This window comes from Cetorhinus maximus, chromosome 6, assembly GCF_964194155.1.
Source record: "Cetorhinus maximus chromosome 6, sCetMax3.hap1.1, whole genome shotgun sequence".
Lineage (NCBI taxonomy): Eukaryota > Metazoa > Chordata > Chondrichthyes > Lamniformes > Cetorhinidae > Cetorhinus > Cetorhinus maximus.
This window is the reverse complement of record NC_135884.1, coordinates 5,806,997-5,832,720: the sequence shown is the minus strand read 5'-3', so window position 1 is coordinate 5,832,720 and position 25,724 is coordinate 5,806,997. Positions and strand designations below refer to the sequence as shown.

At 42.6% G+C, this 25,724-nt stretch overlaps 1 protein-coding gene across 2 annotated transcripts in view; it reads right to left on the bottom strand.

Annotated features, from left to right (window-relative positions):
- Positions 1-25,724, bottom strand: part of tpra1 (transmembrane protein, adipocyte asscociated 1) — a 65,624-nt gene that overhangs the window by 22,797 nt on the left and 17,103 nt on the right. For both annotated transcript variants that reach the window (XM_078543129.1, XM_078543128.1), the window contains exons 2-3: positions 17,908-18,128; positions 8,087-8,219 (exon numbers count right to left, since the gene is read on the bottom strand). In XM_078543129.1, coding sequence (XP_078399255.1) covers positions 8,087-8,219; positions 17,908-18,116 — 342 coding nt within the window. In that variant the 5' untranslated portion in view covers positions 18,117-18,128. The remainder of the gene's footprint in view (positions 1-8,086; positions 8,220-17,907; positions 18,129-25,724) is intronic.

Below are 25,724 nucleotides of genomic sequence, written 5' to 3'. Positions count from 1 at the left end.
GGATATACTTGCCATTAGAGGGAGTGCAGCGAAGGTTCATCAGATTGATTCCTGGGATGGCAGGATTGTCGTATAAGGAGATATTGGGCCTGTATTCACTGGGGTTTAGAAGAATGAGAGGAGATCTCATTGAAACATATAAAATTCTGACAGGGATGATATTTCCTCTGGCGGGGGGTGGTGGGGGCATCTAGAATGAGGGGTCACAATCTCAGAATACGGGGTAGATCATTTAGAACTGAGATGAGGAGAAACTTCTTCACTCAGAGGGTGGTGAACCTATGGAACTCTTTACCACAGAAGGCTGTGGAGGCCAAGTCATTGAATATATTTAAAGGAGGAAATAGATAGATTTCTGGACTCTAAAGGTGTCAAGGGGTATGGGGAGAGTGCAGGAGTATGGCCTTGAGATAGAGGATCAGCCTTGATCATATCGAATGGCAGAGAAGGCTCCAAGGGCTGAATGACCTACTCCTGCTCCCATTGTCCATGTTTCTATGTTTTTCATATTGTTTTGCGTCGGATCTTATATTGCAAAAAAATGGCTGTCACATCCACCTGAGTAACAATAGTTTCAAAGTTGTTCACTGCACGTGAAGTGCTTTGGAGCATTAGAGATTTTCCTTTTAAAAGAAAAATCACTCTTGGGATGCAGGCATTGCTGGCAAAGACCATATTTATTGCCTTTTCTGAGTGTCTTTTGAGGTGGTGGTGGTGAGCCATGCAGCGAAGGTGCACCAGTGAAGGTAACAGTGCTGTTAGAGAGGAAGTATTAGGAATTTACCCCAGAGAAGATGAAGGAATGGCCATATATAAATTTTATATATTTGCTACACTTGTTCTGGGTGGTGGAGATTGTGGGTTTGCGAGATTCTGGTGAAGATTCTGGTGATGAGCTGCTGCAGATGCAGCAAAATGCTACCATAGATACAAGTTCCTTTTCTTTAAAAGCCACCCATTCAAAATACACATCACAAATATCTCTGATGCTGAGGATTTTTTTTCACAGGGTGGGCCAGGCACTTGTTCCTTTATGAACTTTTTCAATTCCCAACGTTGTTTATTCTCCTGCTGGTGAGAAATGTCTCACTCCTTATAAAATCAAATTGATGTCAATAAGTAGGAACTTCCAGCTGCGCCTATGGAATTATCTCTCAGACTGCTCAGTTAACCCTTTTGTATGCTCAGGATGGCTCCTTAAAAACACAGTCTGCTGATTCCTTTGGCAGTAGGTTTTGAGGTGGAGGGTGATTATGGAGAAAGGCCAAATTCCTGCGAATTATCTCAGTTCTCTTTCAACACATCACTGGGACTAAGAGTCTAAATTTTGTGATTAAACATCTCAGGAGTGGAACTTCAACCCTAAACTTTATAACTCAGAGGCAAGAACGCTATCAACTCAGGCACAGCTGAAAAAGGGCAGTGGGGCTCCTGGCATTTAGGAGTTCTCTTCATTGCCAATAATTATCACTGAAACCAAATGCAGATTATCTGGTCCGTATCACATTGGTGGGCAGTGAACCTTGCTGCGTACAACTTGGCTGCCGTGTTTCTACATTATGACTCTTATCTCTCCATAGAGTCAAGGATCCTTACAGCTTCCAAATATCTGCCCCAAAATACCCAACATATTACAAATGTCAATCAAATCTTTAGTCGTGTGGCCAGGAACTTTAGTCTCCTGCATCCTCGTTGAGTAAAAACTAGTTCCAAAGGCATTTTTTAAAAAAAGAATTAAGTAACAAGAAACTAACTCAGGGGTCAAATTTTATTTATGTTTGTGGGATCTTGCAGTACATAATTTGGCTGCCATATTTCCCCACATTATGAAGTGCGGTCGCTGAAGTAAAGTGCTTTGATGGCTGTGGAGTTCAGTGGACTGTCTCGAGGGTTTGAAAAATGCCACAGAAAAGAAAGTTTGCTCGTATCAATATGACTTTAAAATGTGCAAAATACAGGTGAAAATAATAGAAAATAAAAATCAAAATAGAAAATGCAGAAGAGTGATCGCTGCAGGTCAGTCACACTCAAACCAAAAATCTCTTTCTGTCAGATGCCCATAGCTGCGTTTTTCCTCATTTTTCAATTTCCGGTAACAGGCGTAGTCTCTACATAAAACCATTGATATTAAATGAATTACATCAATTACAGTCATGAGGAGAGACTCAAAATTGGTCTGCATGCATTAGAGCAGAGGAGATTAAAGGGAATCCAAAATTCAAGTTCCAAAATTCAAGAAAGATTTTCAAAGAGTATATAATAAATGTGGTGAACAAATACCTCAAGGTTAGCAAGGAAAGTATAAAAGGGGAATTCAGGAACAATTCTTTCATGCAAAAGGTTACTTGACTGTGAAAATTTAGAACTCCCTCCTCTTGGGGTCTGTTGATGCTGGAGTCACTTTGGGTTTTCAAGACAGATTGTTAAATGTTCATGGCATAAGGGTATCAAGGAATATAGAGCAAAGGTGAGCAACTTGAACTGAGGTTCACATCAGCCATGATCTCACTGAATGGCAAGCAGAGCAGGCTCAAGGGTCTGAATGGCCACCTCCCGTTCCTCATATATTAACAACTCAAATAGTTTCTGAAGCAGAGATAATCATGACATTTAGCAGGGAATTAAATCTACATCTAACAGTGAAAACAGAGGAGGGAGCTGGGAAGTGGGATTAGAAGTAGTTAACTCTGGGAGCAGGAATGTCCACAGGTGGCACCAACTGGTCAAAATGACCTCCTTCTGTGCCAAGATTCAGGTTTTCTTTTCATTCATTCAATGGGATGTGGGCATCGCTGGCTAGGCCAGCATTTATTGCCCATGCCGAATTGCCCTTGAGAAGATGGAAGTGAGCCACCATCTTGAACCGCTGCAGTCCATGTGGTGTAGGTACAGCCACAATGCCGCTAGGAATGGAGTTCCAGGATTTTGACCCAGTGACAGGGAAGAAACAACAACCTAGTTCCAAGTCAGGTTGGTGAGTGGCTTGGACGGGAATTTGCAGATGGTGGTGTTCCCATGCATCTGCTGCCCTTGTCCTTCTAGGTAATAGACGTCGTGGGTTTGGAAAGTGCTGTCGAAGGAGCCTTGGTGAGTTGCTGCAGTGCATCTTGTAGATGGTACACACTGCTGCTACTGTTCGTTGGTAATGGAGGGGGTGAACGTTGAAGATGGTGGATGTGGTGCCAATCAAGCGGGTTGCTTTGTCCTGGATGGTGCTGAGCTTCTTGAGTGTTGTTGGAGCTGCACTCATCCAGGCAAGTGAAGGCTACTCCATCACATTCCTGACTTGTGCTTTGCAGATGGTGGACAAGCTTTGGGGAGTCAGGAGGTGAGTTACTCGCCACAGAATTCCCAGACTCTGACCTGCTCTTGTAGCCACAGTATTTATATGGTTGGTCCAGTTCAGTTTCTGGTCAATGGTAACCCTCAGGATGTTGATAGTGGGGGATTCAACAATGGTAATGCCATTGAATGTCAAGAGGAGATGGTTAGATTCTCTCCTGTTGGAGATGGGCACAGTAAACAAAAAGGTTAAAATTCTAAAAATATCTCTTGGCATAGCAATTACGGCTCTGAATATATGTTCTTATGCTTCTCAGTACAGATTGTAAGAAATAGGAAGAGTAAGCCATGCAGTCACTTGAACCTGCTTCAGCAATCAATAAGATCACGGCTGATCTTCTACCTCAATGCACTTTCCTAACCATTCCCCAGATCCTGGAATTTCCTGAATGCCCATAAATTTATTGACCTCACTCTTGACTGAGCATCCAAAGCTCTCTGGGATAGAAAATTCCAAAGATTCACAACCCGGAGTGAAGGAATTTCTCCTCATCTTTGTCCTAATTGATCATCCCTTTATCCTAAGACTATGCGTCTAGTTAAGACCATAGTAAGACCACAAGATGTAGGAGCAGAAGTAGGCCATTCAGCCCATCGAGTCTGCTCCACCATTCAATGAGTTCATGGCAGATCTGATAATACTCAACTCCAATTGCCTGTCTTTTCCTCATAACCCTTGATTCCCTTACTGATTAAAATCTGTCTATCTCAGCCTTGAATATACTTAACGACCCAGCCTCTACAGCCCTCTGAGGTAAAGAATTCCACAGATTCACTACCCTCAGAAGAAATTCCTCCTCATCCCGGTCTTAAATGGGTGACCCCTTACTCTGAGATTGTGCCCTCTGGTCCTAGACTCTCCCACAAGGGGAACAACCTCTCAGCATCTACCCTGTCAAGCCCCCGAAGAATCTTATTTGTTTCAATAAAGGCACCTCTCATTCTTCTAAACTCCAATGAGGACAGGCCCAAACTACTCAACCTCTCCTCATAAGAAAATCCCCCTATGCCTGGGATCAACCTAGTGAACCTTCTCCAGACTGCCTCCAATGCCAGTATATGTTTCCTTAGATAAAGGGACCAAAATTGTTCACGGTATTCCAAGTGTGGTATAACTAGTGCCTTGTATAGCTTTAGCAAGACTTCCCTATTTTTATACTCCATTCCCTTTGAAATAAAGACCAACAATCCATTGGCCTTCCCTATTACCTGCTGAACTTGTATGTTAGCTTTTTGGGATTCATGCACGAGGACTCCCAGATCCCTGTGTGCTGCAGCCTTCTGCAGTCTTTCTCCATTTAAATAATATTCAGCTCCTCTATTCTTCCTGCCAAAGTGCATAACCTCACATTTTCCCACATTACATTCCATCTGCCAAGTTTTTGCCCACTCATTCACCTGTCTCTATCTCTCTGTAGATTCCTTGTGTCATCCTCACCACTTGCCTTCCCACCTGCTTTTGTGTCATCTGCACACTTGGCGATAGTACATTCACTTCATCTAAGTCATTAATATATATTGTAAATAATTGAGGCCCTGGCACTGATCCCTCTGGCTCTCCACTAGTTACAAGTTGTCATCCCGAAAATGCCTCCCTTATTCCAGCTCTCTGTCTTCTATTAGTTAGCCAATCCTCTATCCATACTAATAAACTACCCGCAACTCCATGGGCTCTCATCTTATCAATTGGGCTTATGTGGGGTATCTTATCGAACGCCTTTTGGAAATCCAAATATATTACATCTACTGATACCCCTTATTCTATTCTGCTTGTTACTCCCTCAAAGAATTCTAATACATTTGTTAGGTATGACTTCCCCTTCATGAAGCCATGCTGACTCTGCTCCATCAGATTATGTATTTCTAAATGCTCTGCCATTGCATCCTTTATAATAGACATTTTCCCATTGTCAGACGTTAAGCTAACTGGCCTATAGTTACTGTTTTCTGTTTCCCTCTCTTTCTGAATAAGTTCTAGACTCTCCAACCAGAGGGAAACAGCCTCTCAGCATCCACCCTGCAAGCCCTCTCAGAATCTCATACATTTCAATGAGATCACACATCATTCTTTTAAACTCCTAAGATTATAGACCCATTTTACTCAAATAATTATACTGTACTGCAGCTGCAGCAGGCAGCATCCTATTTATGTGGGTCTCTTGTGAAGCGTGTGCTCCAAGGCACTCAGAACCATCTGTTCTCACAAGCTTCCAGTCGCTTGCCATTTTAATTCTACATCCCGCTCCAACCTCTCTGTGCCGGCCTCCTACATGGTTCCAATGCATCACAAGGGGCAGCACCACTTTCCCTGACTTGGAACTTTGACAGCCTTCAGTGCTCAACACTGGGCTCAACCATCATAGATCAAACTGCTCCATTAATTCAGACAGCAGGATCTGCTAAACCATTTACACATGCTCTAGACACATCTTTTTCTTCCTTATTATCCCAATACCCACCCCCTATCACCCAGTTATTTAATCAGAGATTTTTCCTTTTTCTTTCATGGAGTATGGGCATCACTGGCAAGGCCAACATTTGTTGCCCATCCCTAATTATCCTTGAGAAGGTGGTGGGTGAGCTGCCTTCTTGAACCGCTGCAGTCCATGTGGTGTAGGTACACCCACAGTGCTGTTAGGGAGGGAGTTCCAGGTTTTCGACCCAGCGACAGTGAAGAAATGACGATATAGTTCCAAGTCAGGATGGTTTGGGGCTTGGAGGGCAACTTGTAGGTGCTGGTGGTGTTCCCATGCATCTGCTGCCCTTGTCCTTCTAGATAGTCGAGGCTGCGGGTTTGGAAGGTGCTGTTGGAAGGTGAGTTGCTGCAGTGCATCTTGTACATGGTACACAGTGCTGTCACTGTGCGTGGTGGAGGGAATGAATGTTGAAGGTGTGGGTAGGGATCCAACCAAACAGGCTGCTTTGTCCTGGATTGTGTCAAGCTTCTCGAGTGTTGTTGACCCCGCACTCATCCAAACAAGTGGAAAGTATTCCATCACACTCCTGACTTGTGGAATACTCTCCACTTTCCTCTCCCGCCTTTGTATTTACTTATAATCTCTAATTTCTTCCTGTTCTGATGAAAGGTCACCTGAAACATTAATTCTTATTTCTCTCTCTACACAAACTGATGACTTGCTGAGTGCTTTCTAGCATTTTCTGCTTTTATTTCAAGATTTCCAGCATCTGTAGTATTTTGCTTTAGTCAACAGACTCAGGTAGTTTCTATATTTGCAGAAGAGATCTCTGACCTTACAGCTGCTGTTCTATCGAGGTCTGAAAGGTCCTAGTGCTGTCAGTTACCATGGTGTCAGTCTCCCTGGTAGTCAGCCTTAGAGAAGGTTTATGTCGGAACCAGCAAGCATGCCGGAGCCAGGCATCATGAAGCAACAGTCCAAACAATCCACTTCAAGGCAACGGAGGAGGCTCAGGAAATAACCACACACAAAAGGGTGGCATGTTACCAAGATACTTTAAGAAAAAAACAAGCTGTTTTTCCCTTGTTGAACTAGAAAGGGAAGAGGAAGTTCTGATAAAATGTAATTGATCTTAAGTTTCTTTCTCCACAGATGCTGCCAGGCCTGCTGAGTATTTTCAGTTCTTATTTCAGATTTCCAGCGTCTACAGGGTTTTGCATTTGTAAGGTAAGAGGGGATGTGAAGAACGTGACTGCCTCTCTCTCTCTCTCTTTTTCTCGACCTGTGCCAAGTTCTCCATTTCAGTCAACAACTTGAAATATGTGCATCGGGTCACTCAGGAGTTTCAGAGAGATCAATTCAAATCTTTAAAGGTGTTAACTATATCTTACTGAGTAGCACTTTCACCTCAGAAGGCTGCGAGTTTAAGTACCACTCTATAGGCTTGAGCCCATAATCCAGGTTAACGCTCCCGGTGCGGTATTGAGGGAGTGCTGCAGTCAGGGGTGTCGTCTTTTGGACAAGTTGTGAAACCAAAGCCCCGTCTGCCCTCTCAAGTAGATGCACCAAAGTGCTTTATAGCCAATAGAGTACTTTACAAGTGTAGTCACTGTTGTAATGTAGGAGATGAGGCAGTCGATCATTGTACAGCAAGCTCCTACAAACAGCAATGAGGTAAGTGACCAGATAATCTATTTCAGTATGATGTTTAAGGAATAAATGTTGACCAGAACACCATGAGACCTCAAATAAAAACAGAAAGCGCTGAAAAAATACGAAGCAGGTCTCGCAGCATCTGTGGAGAGAGAAACAGTTAATGTTTCAAGTCTAATATGACTCTTCATCAGAGGTATTCACCAAGAGATGTCCCCTGCTCTTCTTTGGAATAACACCATGGGATCTTTTACATCCACTTGACAGGGCAGACTGGACCTCCATTTAATATGTCACCCAAAAGACGGCAAATATGACAGTGCAGCTCGCCCGCAGTGCCACACTCAACAGCCTAGATATTGTGCTTAAGTCATTGAATTGGGTGTCCAGAGCTGATGGTCAAGGCAGCTGAAGGCACTGCCAGCAATGGTGGGGAGACACACAAGAGGCCAGTATTGGAGGAACGCAGTATCAATGTCTTCAATGCAGTGGAGCTAAGCGGTGGGCAGCGGGGGTGGTGAGAGGTACAGAAAGTAAAAAGAAGAGATGGCCTGAAGCTGTGTGAGGGATCTGTGCAGCAGCTCAAGTGTTTCTAACTGGATTCCAATTGCCAGGGCATCTTGCAGTTATCTCATATGTCACACCAGTTTGCTAATGCACTGCAGGAGACTTACCAGTATGTAGAATGTAGTGAAGATGGGACTAGATGTGGCCCGAATCTTTGCTCTTGCGGATGGAAGCTTCCAGAGCAAAAACGCAAAGAAAAGCACATTGGGGATAAGCAGGAAGACATCCCAGAATCGAACTCTGTTAGGAAATGGTGGTGAAAAAAAATCCATTAGAAAAGATGTGAAACTCACACACACACACAACTTTCCAACAACATCTTGCATTTATATAGCAACTTTAAAGTGGTAAAACATCCCAAAATGCAGCACAGAAGCGTTAGCAAATTAAGTTTGACACTGAGCCACACAAGGAGATATTAGGGCAGTTTGGTCAAAGAGATAGGTTTCAAGATGCATCTTAAAAGAGGAGCAAGAGAGAGAGGCAGAGAAGTTTAAAGAGGGAACTCCAGAGCTCAGGGCCCCAGCAGGTAAAGGTGGGGCCACCAACAATGGGGCAAAGGAGAATCAGGGATATGCAGAGGCCAAAACTGGAGGAGTGCAGATATCGCAGAACATTGTAGGGCTTGAGGTGGTTACAGAAATAAGGGGAGGCAAAACTGTGGAAGGATTTGAAAAAGAGCGTAAGGAAAAAAAATTAACTTCTTTAATTTTACTATAAAGTTTGACCAAACTAAAATATTGTAGACAGCCACTATCTGATTGAGTGGCAGAATGGGTTTGGGGGCTGAATGGCCTACTCCCACAAAGAAACATCCAGCTCCTCTCAATACTCCAGTCCCTGCCAAAATGTGAACTTCCTTTTGTGAAGCATTATAGAGGAGGTCGAGGTTGTAATGTACATGGACTTGCAAGAGATATTTGATAAAGTGCCACCTAACACGCTTATCGGCAAAGTCAAAGCACATGGAATCAAAGGGACAGTGGCAGCATGGAGACCAAGTTGGCTGAGTGACAGGAAACAGAATAGTGGTGAACAGTTGTTTTTGGGACCGGAGGTGGTGCTCCCCAGGAGTCGCCACTAGGACCTCAACTTTTCTTGGTCTATAATGATACAGACTTGAGTGTTCAGGGCACAATTTAAAAATCTGCTAATTTCACCAAACTTGGAAGTATTGCGGACTGTGAGGAGATAGTGAAGACACTTCAAAAAGACATAGACAGGCCGGTGAAATGGGCAGACACATAACAGATGTAATTTAATGGAGAGAAATGCAAAATGATATATTTTGGTAGAAGAGTGAACAAAGGCAATGTAAAATAAAAAGAGAACAATTCCACAAGGAGTGCAGGAGCAGAGAGGCCTGGGGGTATATGTGCATAAATCAGTGAAAGTGGTAAATCAAGTTGAGAAAGTGATTTGAAAAAGCAAAGAGGGTTCTGAGCTTTACAAATAGGGGCACTGAATACAAAAGCAAGGTAATTATGGTGAAACGAAAACAAAAAATGCTGGAAAAACACAGCAGGTCTGACAGCATCTGTGGAGAGAGAGAGAGATAACGTTTTGAGTCCATATGACTCTTTCACCATAATCAGAGTCATACGGGGGACTCGAAATGTTATCTCTGTCTCTCTCTCCACAGATGCTGTCAGACCTGCTGAGTTTTTCCAGCATTTTTTGTTTTTGTTTTTGTTTCAGATTTCCAGCATCCGCAGTATTTTACCTTTATTTTTATGCCTGTAATTATGGTGAACCACTTTAAAACTGTGCTCAGCCTCAACAGGAGAACTGTATCCAATTTTGCACGCCACACTTTAGGAATATGTGAAGGCATTGGGATAAAGAAAGATTTACAAAACAGGGATGAGGAACTTCAGTTACACGGATAGGTAGGAGAAGCTGGAACTGTTCTCTTTGGAGAAGAGAGGGTTGAAAGGAGATGTGATAGAAGTGTTCAAAATCATGAGGGGCCTGGAAAAAGTAGATAGAGAGAAACTGCTCCCATTGGCAGAAAGTGAATGGCAAATAACCAAAGGCAACATGAGGAACAGCTTTTTTTTAAAACGCAGTGAGTGTTTACAATTGGGAATGCACAGCAAGAGGGAGTGATGGAGACAAATTCAATAATGGCTTTCAAAAGGGAATTGGATAGTTCTCTGAGGAGAAAAAAATTTACAAGGCTACAGGGAATGGGACTAGCTGAGTTGTTCTTCCAAAGGGCCAGCATGGACATAAGACCCCATGTGGGCACCTTCTGTGCTGTAACCATTCTATGATTCTTACATAGTTGTGGCATTTCCTCACCCTCAAGCTCCACTATGTTAAAGAAAGAAAGATTTTGCCTTTATATATCATCTCTCACAACCTCAGAACGTCCCAAAGCGCTTTGCAGCCAATGAAACACATTCGAGTTTAGTCACTGAATGTGATGTAGGAAACACAATAGCCAATCTGCACACCACAAGCTCCCACAAGCAGCAATGGGCAGATAAGTTGCTTTTTTAATGATATTGATTGAGTGATAAATACCAGGACACTGGGGAGAATTCATCTGCTCTTTGAAATAATGCCGTGTGGATCTTTTGCTTCCACTCGAGAGGCCAGACGGGGTCTCGGTTTAACGCCGCATCCAAAAGATGGCTCCAACAAAATGCAGCACTCCCTCAGTACTGCACTGGGAAAATTAGCATGCCTTTTTGTGCTCATCAGTACCCTTCCCTTTGGTTGGGAAGACAGAATCTTGTGCACTGTAGAGCCAGGCCCCATGGATACTACAAGGAACACACATGCACTAACACACAACAGCAGCAGGTTTGTTCCCTAGTCTGACTGGAGTCTCAATATCTCCCCCCAACCCAGGTGAGGAAAAGAAAAGTGATCAGTTTGGGGTTCACTGCTAATCAGTATGCATCACACTCATGGTCAAGTGAGCCTCAGCGTAGGGGCAGGGGACAGGAATATGATGCCCTGTTTTGCTGAACAGCTAGTTAAAACTCACTATTTGGACCCCTGTGTGACGGTCGAGGGGGCTGCTAGCAACTATGGAATCACACAACAGCATAAATTTGTGTCTTTAGGATAGGCGGTAGGGTAGCAAGCGGAATGCATGATCTAAAGAAATGTAGACCAAGTGAAGAGTTAAAATCGAGTCTGCAAGCTGAATGTACATTCACCAGAGAACAACTTTATTATCCCGCGTTAATAAATGTTAAGGTTCTAGATTCAGTTTCTAAGAAGCAAACCATAAAGACTACACACAGCAGTGTTTGAGCTTTGCAGTTCAGCATGGTTTTCCCTGGTCTCCTGGGTGATTACAACACAAATCAATTCTAATATTCATTAAAGGAAATTGAGTTCGCAGAAAGAATCATGTTCAAGTGCAATTCAATTAGCTCATCAGGCAGCCTGTGGGTTGGTTTATTAAACAGCTGCTGTCTAAGATGAATGCTGCCCTCCCCAACACCACTACTGAGCTGAGTCGGCTGGTCTGAGTCAGGGGTTAGCACTCAAGGTTGTACAAGTGGCCTCAAATGCCCTGATCAACATCCAGTGATACCCCTGGAGAAAGCGCTTACAATTGGGGCTTGTAAACAACCGAGAAGTTGTTGAACCTTAAAATAACTGATTCTTTCAACGTATTTTTCTCATGTTCAAATTTTCAGCGAGTTATATTGGTTGAAGAGCATGGGAAGTAACAGCATGAGTGGGGCCATATGGTCCCATTTGATAAGATAATGGCGGAACTTTTACATCAAATCTACTTTCCTGCCCTATCCCCGTATCCCTTGTTTTCTCCTTAGTATCCACAAATCTATCGATCTCTATCTTGAATATACAGAAGGACTGAGCATCCACAGCTCTCAGGTAGAGAATTCCAAAGATTCACAACCCTTTGGGTGAAGACATTTTTCTTCATCTCAGTCCTAAATGGCTGACCCCCTTACCCTGAGACTACGTTCTAGGTTCCTGGTTCTTACCCTGGTTCTAGGTACTCCAGAGCAAACAGCCTCTCAGCACTTACCCTGTTAAGCCCTCTAGAGATCAGATGTTTTCTGTTGTTTAACAGCTCCAGGTTCTTAGTTCTGCAATGAGGACAATGAACAATCTTGCCCCTTTATCCTAACATGCTGTCACTTAGCCACAAGAGTAAATTAAACAGTCCCCTCTCCACCTAGCCCTGAGTATGCCATCTTAAATATCTGGAAGGGCATCACAACCCACTGGTTTTTAGATTGCTCACTATCCTTCACCTCAAATGTAGGTTCAAGGACCAGGAAATAGAGACGTTTGATCAATAAAAATGTAAAAACATAAGAAATAGGAGCAGGAGAAGGCCATTCAATAAGATCATCGTCAATCTTCTACCTCAGCTACATTTTCCTGCACTATCCCCATATTCCTTGATTGCCTTAGTATCCAAAAATTTGTATATCTCTTAACTTGAATAGATTCAGTGTCTGAGCATCCATAGTAATACAACCCATTGCATGCAGTGCCTGTGGGATCAAGATCAGTCACTCACAGGACATAGTTAGGCTTCTCTCCAACACTTGCAATAGTCCGGGGTCAGAGGGTACAAAGTTTCTAAAATACAGCAGTGTCAGCTTGTTCAGTGGTTAAGCCATTAACCATCATTCAATTCACAGCTCCACTAACGTCTTTTTTTTTTAGGTGTATTACACTCTGGATGTTCCCCATGCATGAGTGCTCACTCTGATTCTCCGCAACCTTTAACCCTCCCCTCTTTGGATTCTTCGCCAACCACCTTGGAATCTACTCAGAAATGCACTGCTCATGGGATGGGCAATAAATATCCGTCGGTGACACAGGACAACGCTTACTCGCTGTGGGTAGGATGTTCCTTACTTTTACAAAAGTTCAACTATTCAATAAAATTACAATTGCTATCATCCATGTGAAAGGGAAATAAAAACACAATACTACCATGGACATTAACTTTCAAAGTCGTAGAATAATAAAACTGCTCAATTTTGAAGCCTAGCTTACTCAGTTAAATACATGAAAAAAACTACAATAGATTCCTTAAATTAACTTTGCTGAGAATGTGGTAATTGACTGTACACAGCTTTATGTAAAATAGTCTTATTCAACCTCAACAATTATGCTATTCCACCTATATAATGAACAAAAGGTCCAGCTCAAGACGCCATGCAACTAAAATCATATTACACAGGAGGAAACAAATCTTGCTTGACTTTGGAAGTACTGCCCAAACATGTTTGGCAGGAGGTGAGGAAGCTAATTTCCATGAACTGATTGGATGACATGCACCATGAACTGGATGCGACTGAAAACCAATCTTTACACTCTCCCAGAAAAACATATTCAAGGTGACATTATCCACCATGAATAGATTTTCTGAGGCCCCTTGCTGCACTATATTAGTGCACAAATCTCTCTGATTTATGGAATGGCACAGATAGCTGGCGGAAGGCACAACGTTTCAAATGGCAGATTACAAAATAAGTCCAAAGGACATTGTGCATCAGTACCTTGCCCCTTTTTCTTTTTAATTTGCTCATGGGATCTGGGCGTCGCTGGCTGGGCCAGCATTTATTGCCCATCCCTAATTGCCCTTGAGAACTGAGTGGCTTGCCTGGCCATTTCAAAGGGTATTTAAGAGTCAACCACCATTGCTGTGGGTCTGGAGTCCTCTCAGTTCCGTGGAGTTGTCTGATGGGTTAGCAATCTCATCAAGTTGCACTTTAGGTTTTGACCCTCCACCAACACCCCCTCCATCCCCTCACACTACCTAGTGCTAATAATTGAGGTCAGAACCTCAAGTAAAGATGAACAGCAAGACTTTCAAAAAGGAAAGAAAACTCAATTCAAATTTTATTGATGGTTTTCAGAAAAGCCCAGCAGACACGTTTCTTTAAAGTCGATGGTTCAAGGTTGAGTGAAATCACACTTAACAATTCCACTTTTCCTCCCACTCCTAATTTAACAACAAAAAAATCAAGTCTTTGCCCTTTCTCCAACTCATGTAACTAATGTGAACCAACACAATTCATGCTGATTTTTCTTTTCGTAAAAAAAACTAGCTTGGCAGGGGTGTGGGAACTAAGATAATATGAAAACCCTTTAACTCAGGGGACTGGAAAATTGCAAATGTTACATCCTTGTTTAAAAAAGGGGGGTAAAAATAGGCCCAGCAACTCCAAGTTTAACCTCAGAGATGTGAAAATATTTAGGAATGATAATTCAGGACAAAATTAATAAGTCACTTGGGAAAATGCAGGAAAGCCAGGGGGTTTTTAAAGTGAGGTTTAACAGAGAGTTGATGAAGGTAATGCTGTTGACATGGACTTCCAAAAGGCAGTTGATTAAGTGCCACATAACAGACATGTGAGCGCAGTTGGAGGTCATGGAATAAAACCAGAGGACACAGATAATTGGCAAAAGAAGCGATGGCAACATGAGGAAAACCTTCTTCACAAAGTGAGTCTTTAGGATCTGGAAGGTACTGCCTGAGACTGTGGTGGAGGTAGGGTCAATTGAGACTTTAAAGGAATTGGATCATTATCTGAAATGGAAAAAATTGCACGGCTATGGGGAACAGACAAGGAACTAGTACTAGGTAAATTTCCTCCTTCAGAGGGCCAGCACAGACATGACGTGCCAAATGGCCTCCTTCTGTGCTGTAACCATTATATGATTAATGCTGATCTTGCTAGCGATGCTCATGTCTCACAGATGAATATTTTTAAAAAACCTCTCACACTTGCCACTGCTGTGCTGAAGAGTCTGGATAGTCCACTTGTGTGTCTGTCTGACGTATGTTTTGACCTAATTTAACCTAACAGCACTCTAACTCATCTACTTATAAAATTCTATATAAACCAGACTGCTGTTCCAAGACAGCAGTGAGGGAGTGCTGCAATGTCACAGGTGACATCTTTCGAAGGCCCCATCTGCCCCTCAGAATCTATGGTACTATTTCGAAGGAGAGTGGAGGGGTTCTCCTCTGTGTCCCAGCCAATATTTATTCATTAACCAACAGCACTAAGGAACAGATGATGACCTAGTCTTTACAGGGCTTGCTTTGCACAAATTGGCTGTCGTATTTCCTGAATCACACCAGTGACTACACTTCAAAGGTAATTCATTGGCTGAAAAATGTGCTCAAGAGAGGTGCTATGTTAAATGAAAATTTATTTAAAAAAAGAACTAGCTTATTTTACTTAATAGTCTAAACGTACCTATCCTTACACAGCTGAGCCCAATCCTGTAACTGGTTGATGTTCACGTATGTGTGCTCTCCAAGGGTTGCCACATAGCATTCCTTAGCAGGAACCCTGGCTAATTTCCCCACTGCCTTAACTTGCCAGCCCAACATCAACGAGAACATAAGGAATAGGAGCAGGAATAGACATGTGGGCCCTTCAAGCCTGCTCTCCCATTCAATAAAATCTTTGACTTTCCCACCCTATCCTCCATACCCCTTAATTCAGCGCAGAAGTCCAGAGCTTCCCAATAAGTCCCATTCCAGCCCCACACTCCTGACATTTCCACATAGCCTTTTACCATTTTTAAAAAAAATTTGTCTCATGGGAGGATTTTAGAATTCAGCAAAGAAGGGCCAAGGAACTGAAAGAGAAAAGAATAGAATATGAATCTAAACTAGCAAAAGGCATAAAAACGAACTAAAAGCTGCTTTAGGTGCATAAAAAGGAAACGTTTGGCTAAGACAAACATGGGTCCATTACAGGCAGAGTCAGGAAAATTTATATGAGGAATAGAGAAATGGCAGAGAAGCTAAATCATTACTTTGTGTCTGTCTTCACTGAGGAAGATACAAGAAATATCCCAGAGTTAGAGATCCAAGGGACTAGGGAGAATGAGGAATTGAAGGAAATTAGTATTAGTAAGAAGGTTGTATTGGAGAAATTAATGGGACTGAAGGTCGATAAGTCCTTGAGACCTGATTTTCTACATCCCGGAGCGTTAAAGGAGGTTGCTATGGAGATAGTGGATGCATTGGTGGTCATTTTCAAAATTTCTACAGATTCTGCAACGGTTCCTGCAGGTTGTAAAGTAGCACATGTCACCCCACTATTTAAGAAAGGAGGGAGAGAGAATGCAGGGAACTACAGACCTGTTAGCCTTACATCAGTAGTAGGAAAAATGCTAGAATCTATTATAAACAATTTGATAAATGGATACCTGGATAATAACAATCTGATTGGATATAGTCGACATGGGTTTATGAATGGGAAATCATGTTTGATGAACCTGTTGGAGGATGTTCCTAACAGAATTGATAAAGGGGAGTCGGTGGACATAGTGTACTTGGATTTTCAGAAGGCTTTTGATGAAGTCCCCCACAGAGGGTTGGTTAGCAAAATTAAAGCACGTGGGATAGGAGGTAATATACTGGCATGGATTAAGGATTGATTAACAGGCAGAAAACAGAGAGCAGGAATAAACAGGTCATTCTCATGTTGGCAGGCTGTGACTAGTGGGACACTGCAGGGATCAGTTCTTGGGCCCCGGCTGTTCACAATATATATCGATGATTTGAATGTGAGGACCAAATGTAATATTTCTAAGTTCGTGGACGACACAAAGCAAGGTGGGAATGTGTTGTGAGGATGATGTAAAGCAGCTTCAAGAGGATTTGGACAGAGTTAGTGGTGGACAAGAACACGGCAGATGTAATATAATGAGGAAAAACGTGAGATTGCCCACTTTGGTAGGAGGTACAGATGTGCAGAGTATTTCTTAAATGGTAAGAGATTAGAAAGTGTAGATGTACAAAGGGTGTCCCCCATCAGGTGTCCCCATCAATAAGTCACTGAAAGCTAACTTACAGGTGCAGCAAGCAATTAGGAAAGCTAATGGTATGTTGGCTTTTATTGCAAGAGTATTGGACGACAAGAGCAGCAAAGTCTTGCTTCAGTGGTATAGAACCTTGGTTATACCGCACTTGGAGCACTGTGTGCAGTTTTGGTCCCCTTACTTTAGGAAGGATATTATTGCCACAGAGGGAGTGCAACCAATGTTTACCAGACTTGTTCCTATGAAGAGAGATTGGGGAAATTGGCCTGTATTTTCTAGAGTTTTGAAGAACGAGAGGTGATTTCACTGAAACCTACAAAATACTTAAAGAGGTAGGCAGGGTTGATGCGGGTAAGATGTTTCCCCCGGCTGGGGAGTCTAGAATCAGGGGATACAATTTCAAAATAAGGGGGAAGCCACTTAGGACCAAAATGACGAGAAATTTTTTTACTCAGGGGGCTATGAATCTTTGGAATTATCTACCCTAGAGGGATATGGAAGCTCAGTCATCGAGTATGTTTAAGGCAGAGATTGGACAGATTTCTAAATACCAATGACAAAGGGATATAGGGATGGTGTGGGGAAAAAGGCATTGAAGTGGATGATCAGCCATGATCATATTGAATGGCAGAGCAAGCTTGAGGGGCTGAATGGCCTACTACTGCTTCTATGTTCCTATGGGATGGGGGTGTCACTGGCAAGGCCGGCATTTGTTGCCCAACCCTATTTGCCCTTCAACTGAGTGGCCTGCTAGGCCATTTCAGAGGGGAGTTATGAGTCAGCCACATTGCTGAGGGTCTGGAGTTGCATGCAGGCCAGACCAGGTAAGGACAGCAGATTTCCTTCCCTAAAGGACATTAATGTGCCAGATGGGTTTTTACAACAATCAATGATAGTTTGATGGTCACCCTTACTGAGACTAGATTTTCAATTCCAGATTATTAATTGAATTTAAATTCCACCAGCCTCTCTGGTGGAATTTGAACACTTGTCCCCAGAACATTAGCCTGGGCCGCTGGGTTTCAAGTCCAGTGGCATTACCTATATGTCACCATCTCCCCATCCTGAGCTGTTGTCCAGTCTGTATGAAATGGGAAGCCTGGCAACAAAAGAATAAACACTTTACCGTGATTGACCGATGTCTTCATATAGCACTAACAGGCATTGGTGTGGTTGGGTAATGTTGGTTGCTGTGCCAGCAGCTGTTGTGGAGGTCCACCATGGAACTGGGGCTGCAGAGCTGGTGCTCATGGACATGGCTGATTTCTCATGCACAGTTGTGCTCGAATTACTGTAATCCGCAAATCGTACCACAGATGAAACAAACCTCGTCATCTTGACTCGATCCTGTCCAAAACAAAAAAGGAAACAGGTTTTAAAAAGGTCAACAATTAACAAGTCGCCCTAGCCAAAGTCTCTGGTGAAAATAATCCTTTACAAAGTGCAGAGAATGGCGCAGAACTAGGAAGTGTTGTAAATAGTGAGGAAGATGGCAACAGATATCAAGAAGGCAGTGACAGGCTGGTGGAATAAGCAGATACATGGCAGACTGAAATCCAGTGCAGATGAGTGCGAGGTGATTTTGTTGGGAAGAATAGGCAGAGATGATATAAACTAAATGGTACAATTTTAAAAAGGGTGCCTAAACAGCGAACTGGGGGTTTTGGTGCATAAATCTGTAAAGGTGGCCAGACAGGTCAGCAAAGCAGTTAATAAAACATATGGGGTCCTCAGCTTTATAAATAGAAGCATAGAGTACAAAAGCTAGGAAATTATATTGAACCTATATAAAACACTAGTCCGCCCCGAGCTAGGGTATTATGTCCAATTCTGGGAGCTACACTTTTGGAAGGGTCCGTAGACGTTAGAGAGAGTACAGAGGAGATTTGTTAGAATAGTTCCAGGGATGAGGAATTACAGTTACATGGATAGACTGGAGAAACTGGGGTTGCTCACTTTAAATCAGAGAAGGCTCAGGGGAGTTTGATAGAAGTGCTTAAAAATCATGCGTTAACATAGAGTAAATAAAGAGAAACTGTTTCCAATGGCTAAAAAAACATTTTTACACAATGACTGGTTAAGACTTGGAAGGCACTGTCTAATGTGGTGGACACAGGCTCACTAATAGCTTTCAAAGTGGAAATGGATAGATAAGTACTTGAAGGGGAAAGTATTGCAGGGATATGGGGGACAAAAAGCAGGTGAGTGGGCTAACTGTTGTGCTTTGAAAGAGCTGATGCAAATCTGATGGGCCAAATGGCCTCATTTTGTGCTATATTATCCTACCAGTCTGAATGGCAGAGCACTTAGCAATGAAGCTCAGGACAGTCTTGCCTTTAGTCCCTGTGCTGAGTTGGCTGAGGGCTGAGACAACTACAAGTGTTTTCAGCACCCACCTGGGGAGTACAAAGAGAAAAGAAGCAGGCATCCCATTGCTTATACATCCAAAGATTTTCCTCTGGAGATGTGCATGTCTATGAGGGAGACCAGGGTCAGATTGTCATAGAGTCATACAGCACAGAAACAGACCCTTTGGCCCATCATGTCCATGCTGGCCATCAAGCACTCATGTATTCTAATCCCATTTTCCAGCACTTGGCCCATAGCCCTGTATGCTATGGCGTTTCAAGTGCTCATCTAAATACTTCTTAAATGTTGTGAGGGTTTCTGCCTCTACCACCCCCTCAGGCAGTGTCTTCCAGATTACAACCGCCCTCTGGGTGAAAAAAATCCCCATATCCCAGTTCCTGTGGAATTGTTTCCTAGTTCGGAGTTAGCAGCTTCATGACAGGAAAAATGCAGAGAGAGAACAAAGTATAATACTACAAGGCAAAAACCAAAAATACTTGAGGCACTGACAAAACAGCTCTGACACTAAAACCTCTTCATGTCCGTACTGAACCACGATCTGGTTTCAATCCTTACAGAGTAGGCACACAGCATAGCTATCTCTCTCTCCAGATTAAACTTTCCACTCAGCAGAAACTGGGCCAAGTGCCAAAGGCTCAATTAATTACGGAATGACGTGCTTGAATCATCTCCAGGTCACCATTGGCCATCAGCTGTTTAAGTGACAGGCCAGATTGCTGAAACACGCTGGCAGCAGAATGCTGACTTATCAAACAGAGCAAATCAGCACAAAGTGAACAGAAATCTTTTGGAGCTGACAGGTTTGCTGATCACTCATATCCAGCTAACAGATATAAAATAACATAAGATATGGCCTTTTAACCTTTTAGCGTTACAAGATTCGATGTATTAAATGCAGGAAATTGAAAAAGCATTTCACAGATAGGAACAGGAGCAGGCGATTCAGCCCCGAACCTATACCAATGAGATCATGTATTTAAATTTTATTTAGTCGCATTTGATGGTTCATACCAGCAAACACTATCTAGCTCAGTCTTGAAAATTTCAATTGACTTCCCAGCACCCAGTCTTTTGAGAAGCAGAGATTCAGATTTCCGCTCCCAGTTGCATGAAAGTGTTTCCCGATTTCACTCTTAAATGGCCTAAGAGTCAGATTTTAAATTATGTTCTTTTGTTCTTGATTTCCTACTAGAGGAAATAATTTCACAATATCTGCCCTATCGAATCCGTTTAACATTTTAAACGCCTCAGCCAAAATCACCCTTCAATTTTCTATACTCAAGGGAATACAAGCCAAGTTTATGTAACCACCCATAATTAAATCCTCTCAAGCCCAGTATCATTGACTATAGTTTAACATAGTTTACAATACACCTGGAAGCAGCAGCTCAGGTTCAAAAGGGTCATTTGGAAATTGAAACAGGCTGAGCAGTTCATATTTGCAGATAATGTATGCGTAATCTACCCCAATATGCTCCAGGTTGACAATTCAGCGGGTGCCAGTTTGTCTCAGTGGCTGCACGGTCACCTCCGAGTCAGAAGACTGTGGGTTAAAATCACATCCCAGGATTTGAGTATGTAATCTGGGTTGGCGCTACAGGAGGTGACACACCGCAGATGAGACGTGCGAGCTTGGTTTGCCTGTTTTTTTAAATTTATCCTTTCACGGGATCTGGGTGCTGGTGACAAGGCCAGCATTTGTTGCCCCATCCCTAATTGCCCTTGAACTGAGTGGCTTGCTAGGCCATTTTAGAGGCCAGTTAAGAGTCTGTGGGTCTGGAGTCACATGTAGGCCAGACTTGAGTAAGGCAGATTTCCTTCCCTAAAAAAGGACATTAGTGACCCCAGATTTTTTTTTAAAGCAACAATTGATAATAGTTTCATGGTCACCATTACCGAGACTAGCTTTCAATTCCAGATTTTATGAATTGAATTTGAATTCAACCAGCTGCAGTGATGGGATTTGAACCCATGTCTCCACGGAGCATGAGCATGGGCCTCTGGATCACATACGAACTAGGAGCAGGAGTAGGCCACTCGGCCCCTCGAGCCTGCTCCACCATTCAATGAGATCATGGCTGATCTGATTGTAACCTCAACTCCTCATTCCTGCCTACCCCCAATAGCCTTTCACCCCCTTTCTTATCAAGAATAGATCTACTTCTGCCTCCAAAATATTTAAAGACTCTGCTTCGACTGTCTTTTGAGGAAGAGTTCCAAAGACTCATGACCCTCAGAAAAAAGGTCTCCATACCCCTGTCTTAAATGGGCAACTGCTCATTTTTAAATAGTGACCCCTAGTTCTAGATTCTCCCACAAGGGTAAACATCCTGTCTTACGTCGACCCTGTCAAGAAAGCTCAGGATCTTATATGTTTCAATCAAGTCGCCTCCTACTCTTCTAAACTCCAGCAGATACAAGCCTAGCCTGTCCAACCTTTCCTCATCAGACAGCCTGCCTACTTGTCCAGTGACATTACCACTAGGCCACCATCTCTCCAAAAGATGCAAGGGAATGTTAAAGATCCCATGGTACTTTGGCCAATATTCTTCCCCAAATCAACGGCACCAAAAACACGCTAACTGGTCATTTATCTCACCATTATTTGTGTGCTTTTGCAGCGCACAGAATGGTTGGTGTGTTTGCCTGCACAATAGTCACTGATCTTGTTAAAGCACAGCACTTTTCAGATGTGCTGACAAACAAGACGATATTGTTTAGGGACAAGGTTTTGCCTTTCTTTCTATGTAGACATTGCCGACATGAGCTTTTTCATGCTTTCCCATGGTCCCACCTCAATTCATTGAAAAAGGAGAAAATAGCACTCAGCGTGCGTCAAAGGCCGAATTCACAATGGCTGGCATCCATGAAGGAGGAAGCCAATCCTTGTAAACACAACAAGAACCACTCCCTGACAGACAAAAGCCTCTGGTTAGCCGAGGCATTCAGATACATGTGACAGCTCCAGGAGGAGAGATGGACCAGGAAACCAAATTTATTTTAGGCAGGAATGGAGGAACTGAGAGGATGGCCACAGATGGCTTTAAATTTATTCTCTTTCTTTCATTCCTCCCCACAAAAAGCCTCTTTAAAATGGCAGGGATGGGAAGAAAACATACTGAATTATACTGCAGGTATGAAATATTAAAAATTTTAGTCATTTTTGTTTTTTTTTTAGATAGGGTTACCTGATCAAGGTCATTGAAGGGTTTGATGGGGTTAACGTAGAGATGTTGCTTCCACTTGGGAAGAGACCAGAACAAGGGGGCAAAAATATAAGATAGTCATTAATAAATCCAATATCAGATCCAGGAGAAACTTATTTATGCAGAAAGTGGTTGCAATGTGGAATTCCCTAGCACATGGAGTGGTTGAGGTGAAAAGCACAGTGTATTCAAAGCAAATGAGGGAGAAAGGAATAGAAGAACATGCTAAAAGGCTGAAATGGAGGAGGTTAATGTTGAGCATAAACACACTGGCATAGACCAGCTGGAACATGTGGTCTGTTCCTGTGCTGTACATGCTATGTTTAAAAAAATATCTATACCCGCTCCAAGTGAGCAAGTGAGAAGCAAATCAGGATTCCTTCCAGCACATGGTTATCAGCGCATAAAAATAGCATTTGTAAATTGCCTCAATACAAAATGCAGTAAGATTTTTTTCTCTCAGATTCAATTCTAACTGCATGAAGTGGATTTAAACCTCGCTCATGAGACTTGAGCATCTAATCTAGGTTAAGACAGCACTGAGGGAGTGTTGCTCTGTCAGAAGAATCACCTTAAACCAAGGCTGTCTATTTCTTCAGAGGAATGCAAAAAGATTCCAAGATACAATTCAAAGTTCTCCCACTATCTGAACCAACATTCAACCCACAACCAACACCACCAAAACAGATTCATTTGTTGTTTGTGGATCTTACTGTTGCAAATTGCCAAATTTGCTGACACAAGATTAACAACACACTGAAAATAATTTTTTGGTTGTGAAGTGTGGGAGCGCCTTCACCGTGCAGACTGTAGCAGTTCAAGAAGGTGGCACACCACCATCTTCTCAGGGTGAGAATAAATGATGGCCTAGTCAGCCACACCCATATCTTAAAGGATAAGGGTAAAGTGTTTAGGAGCCCTGTATAAACACAAGTCCTTTTCCCTTTTACTTTTTTTGTTAAATATAGGTAAAATTTTATTCCCAGGCTCCCAAGTGTTCCTTCTGTCATTGTTCTTGTCCTATCTTGTGCTGTAATCACTGATGTAAATGAATCACATTGGCATGACCTCCAATAGCTTACATAGGTAAACAACAAGATAAACAGTAAGTGGTTGGCAGTTGACAGTGAATACTGTTGTACAGTCCCCTTCAGTATGTTTTCAGCTTGAAAACAAAACAAAGTTCCATAATCTCTCAGACACAGTTCAAGGATTCCTGTGAAAACAAAAATGGGAACACACACACACACCACTCAAACACCTTGGCCCTCCTACTCAAATGTCTGGCCTTGTGGGTTAAGGCATTTAGTGGAATTTGTGAATCACACATATCAGAAGATTGTGTATTACAATTTGTAGTATGCAATTAGTTACCAAATCTAGAGCAGCAATCAATGGTACACTTAGCCCTGGTCCAGGGTGGTGTGGGTTGGGATGGGGGTGCAGGGAGAAGAGGAGTCATAAATCTGGTGGGTCCAGGGAAACCTTTTCAAACTAGAGGCAATGCCCTTAACAAGTATTTAAGCTGAGGAGCATACCAGGTGTCCTACATATTACATGGTTTCCCAGAGTTTGTGAGCATGTAATGCAGAGAACAGCAGAGTAATAAGCATTCACCAGCTGATTATGAAAGGGAGTTGGTATCTTAGGCCTACTCAAATGCCAACAGCAGTGAAGGTGGCATCTAACATGAATGCAACAAAGAGCTTAAAAAGAGTACTGTAGCTTCACCCAGTATTTTGGAGTACATACAGTACATAAGTTGAATCATGAACATATGGGAAGTGCAGTATGCTTGGGAGAAATGGGCAACTTTGCATTTATGGTTCCCAAAATTTTCCACCACTGGGGGATTTTCGACACCTCATGTCTGGGTCTGTTGTAGATTCATTGATAAAGTTTGATTGCTACAGTCAGTCAACAACTTTATTATCTTTGTATAATCTGTCTATCAGGATGGTAGGAGGTAAAATAAATGGACCTTGGGTTTTTGTCCCCCCAACAATGCATTTCCCAATGTTGAATCAAAATCAACTTGAATTTATGAAAGGACCCCTATGGGAGCTTGGCTCAGTTGGTCACGTACTCATCTCTGAATCAGAGGATAATGGGTTCGAGACCCACTCCAGGACTGGAGCACATAAATTAGGGGTGCACTGCAATGAGGGCACTGTGCTGATGAGGTACCACCCTTTGACCTATGGCTACCTGTCCCTGCAGTGCAGGCAGACACAGAAGAATGGACAACTCCGTCTGAAGAGCAGAGAATTCTTGGGTCCCAGTCAACATGCCTCCCTCAAACATCACAAGCAAATCAAAACAATGCGACTTATAGGATCTTGCTGCATTTGCAATTCATGGCAAGTGAAGCACTTTGAGGTGTTTAAGAGACAGGATGAGGCTCTGTATAAATAATACATGTTCCTTTCATACAGAAGAATATCTCAGTAGTGCTTGGGGCAGGGGAATGCAGGATGCTGTGCAGAAACTGCTAGAGATCGGAGGTATCTGAAAGCATGGCCCAGATGATAGGATTAGATGTTATGGAAGGGAGGGAAAGAGCTAGTTAGACAAATACATTTTCCAGGAAAGGGTTACAAAGTGCTAGGGAGATATTAACTTCAAGAATCATTCTCTGCCAGTGTAGCAGACCAGTGTCAGTCCCAGGTTATGCAGCTTATGAATAGTTGGTCATGACATCAGTAAAACTGCAATAATTAAATCACACAGCAGAGCCAACCACGAACAAGCCCAATTAGAGCATTGCCCATAGTTGCCTGTACTTCTAATATAACAGCACAGAATACATTAAACTTTCAGTAGTGTGTAAATGCAAGGTGTAAAAATTTTCATACAAGTACATTGTTCATGGCATCGTCAATGGTCAGTTGAGATATAAAATTTTATTTAAATACACAAAATGACGAGAGACAGATTTTGGAAATTTGCCCCATGGAGCCACCCAATGACCAGAGCCTCCGAACTAAATTGTGGCAGCTACCATAACAACATTGAATGGGAAAATGTTGACATAACAAATTTCAATGACCAATGTTGATACAAAACAACAGGAGTTAAGATATGGAGAAAGGAACAGTGTGCTCTTTTTTTAATCGTAACTTGACACACAATATTTTGCCTTTGGGCAATAGTGGGGAGGTGGTGAAGGATTCCCAGGCTGATTATCTGCCCACTGAACTGCATCACGTATGCTCCTTCCATGTCAACAAGTCCTGGCTTTTAACTAATATACTAGTCAATTGCTCATGACACTGAGGGAGAATCAAGAGTGGTCTTCAGCTGAAGGGATAACCAGGGGAGGATAATTGGCTCAGGTAGACATAATTATGCAGACATAATTCAATCC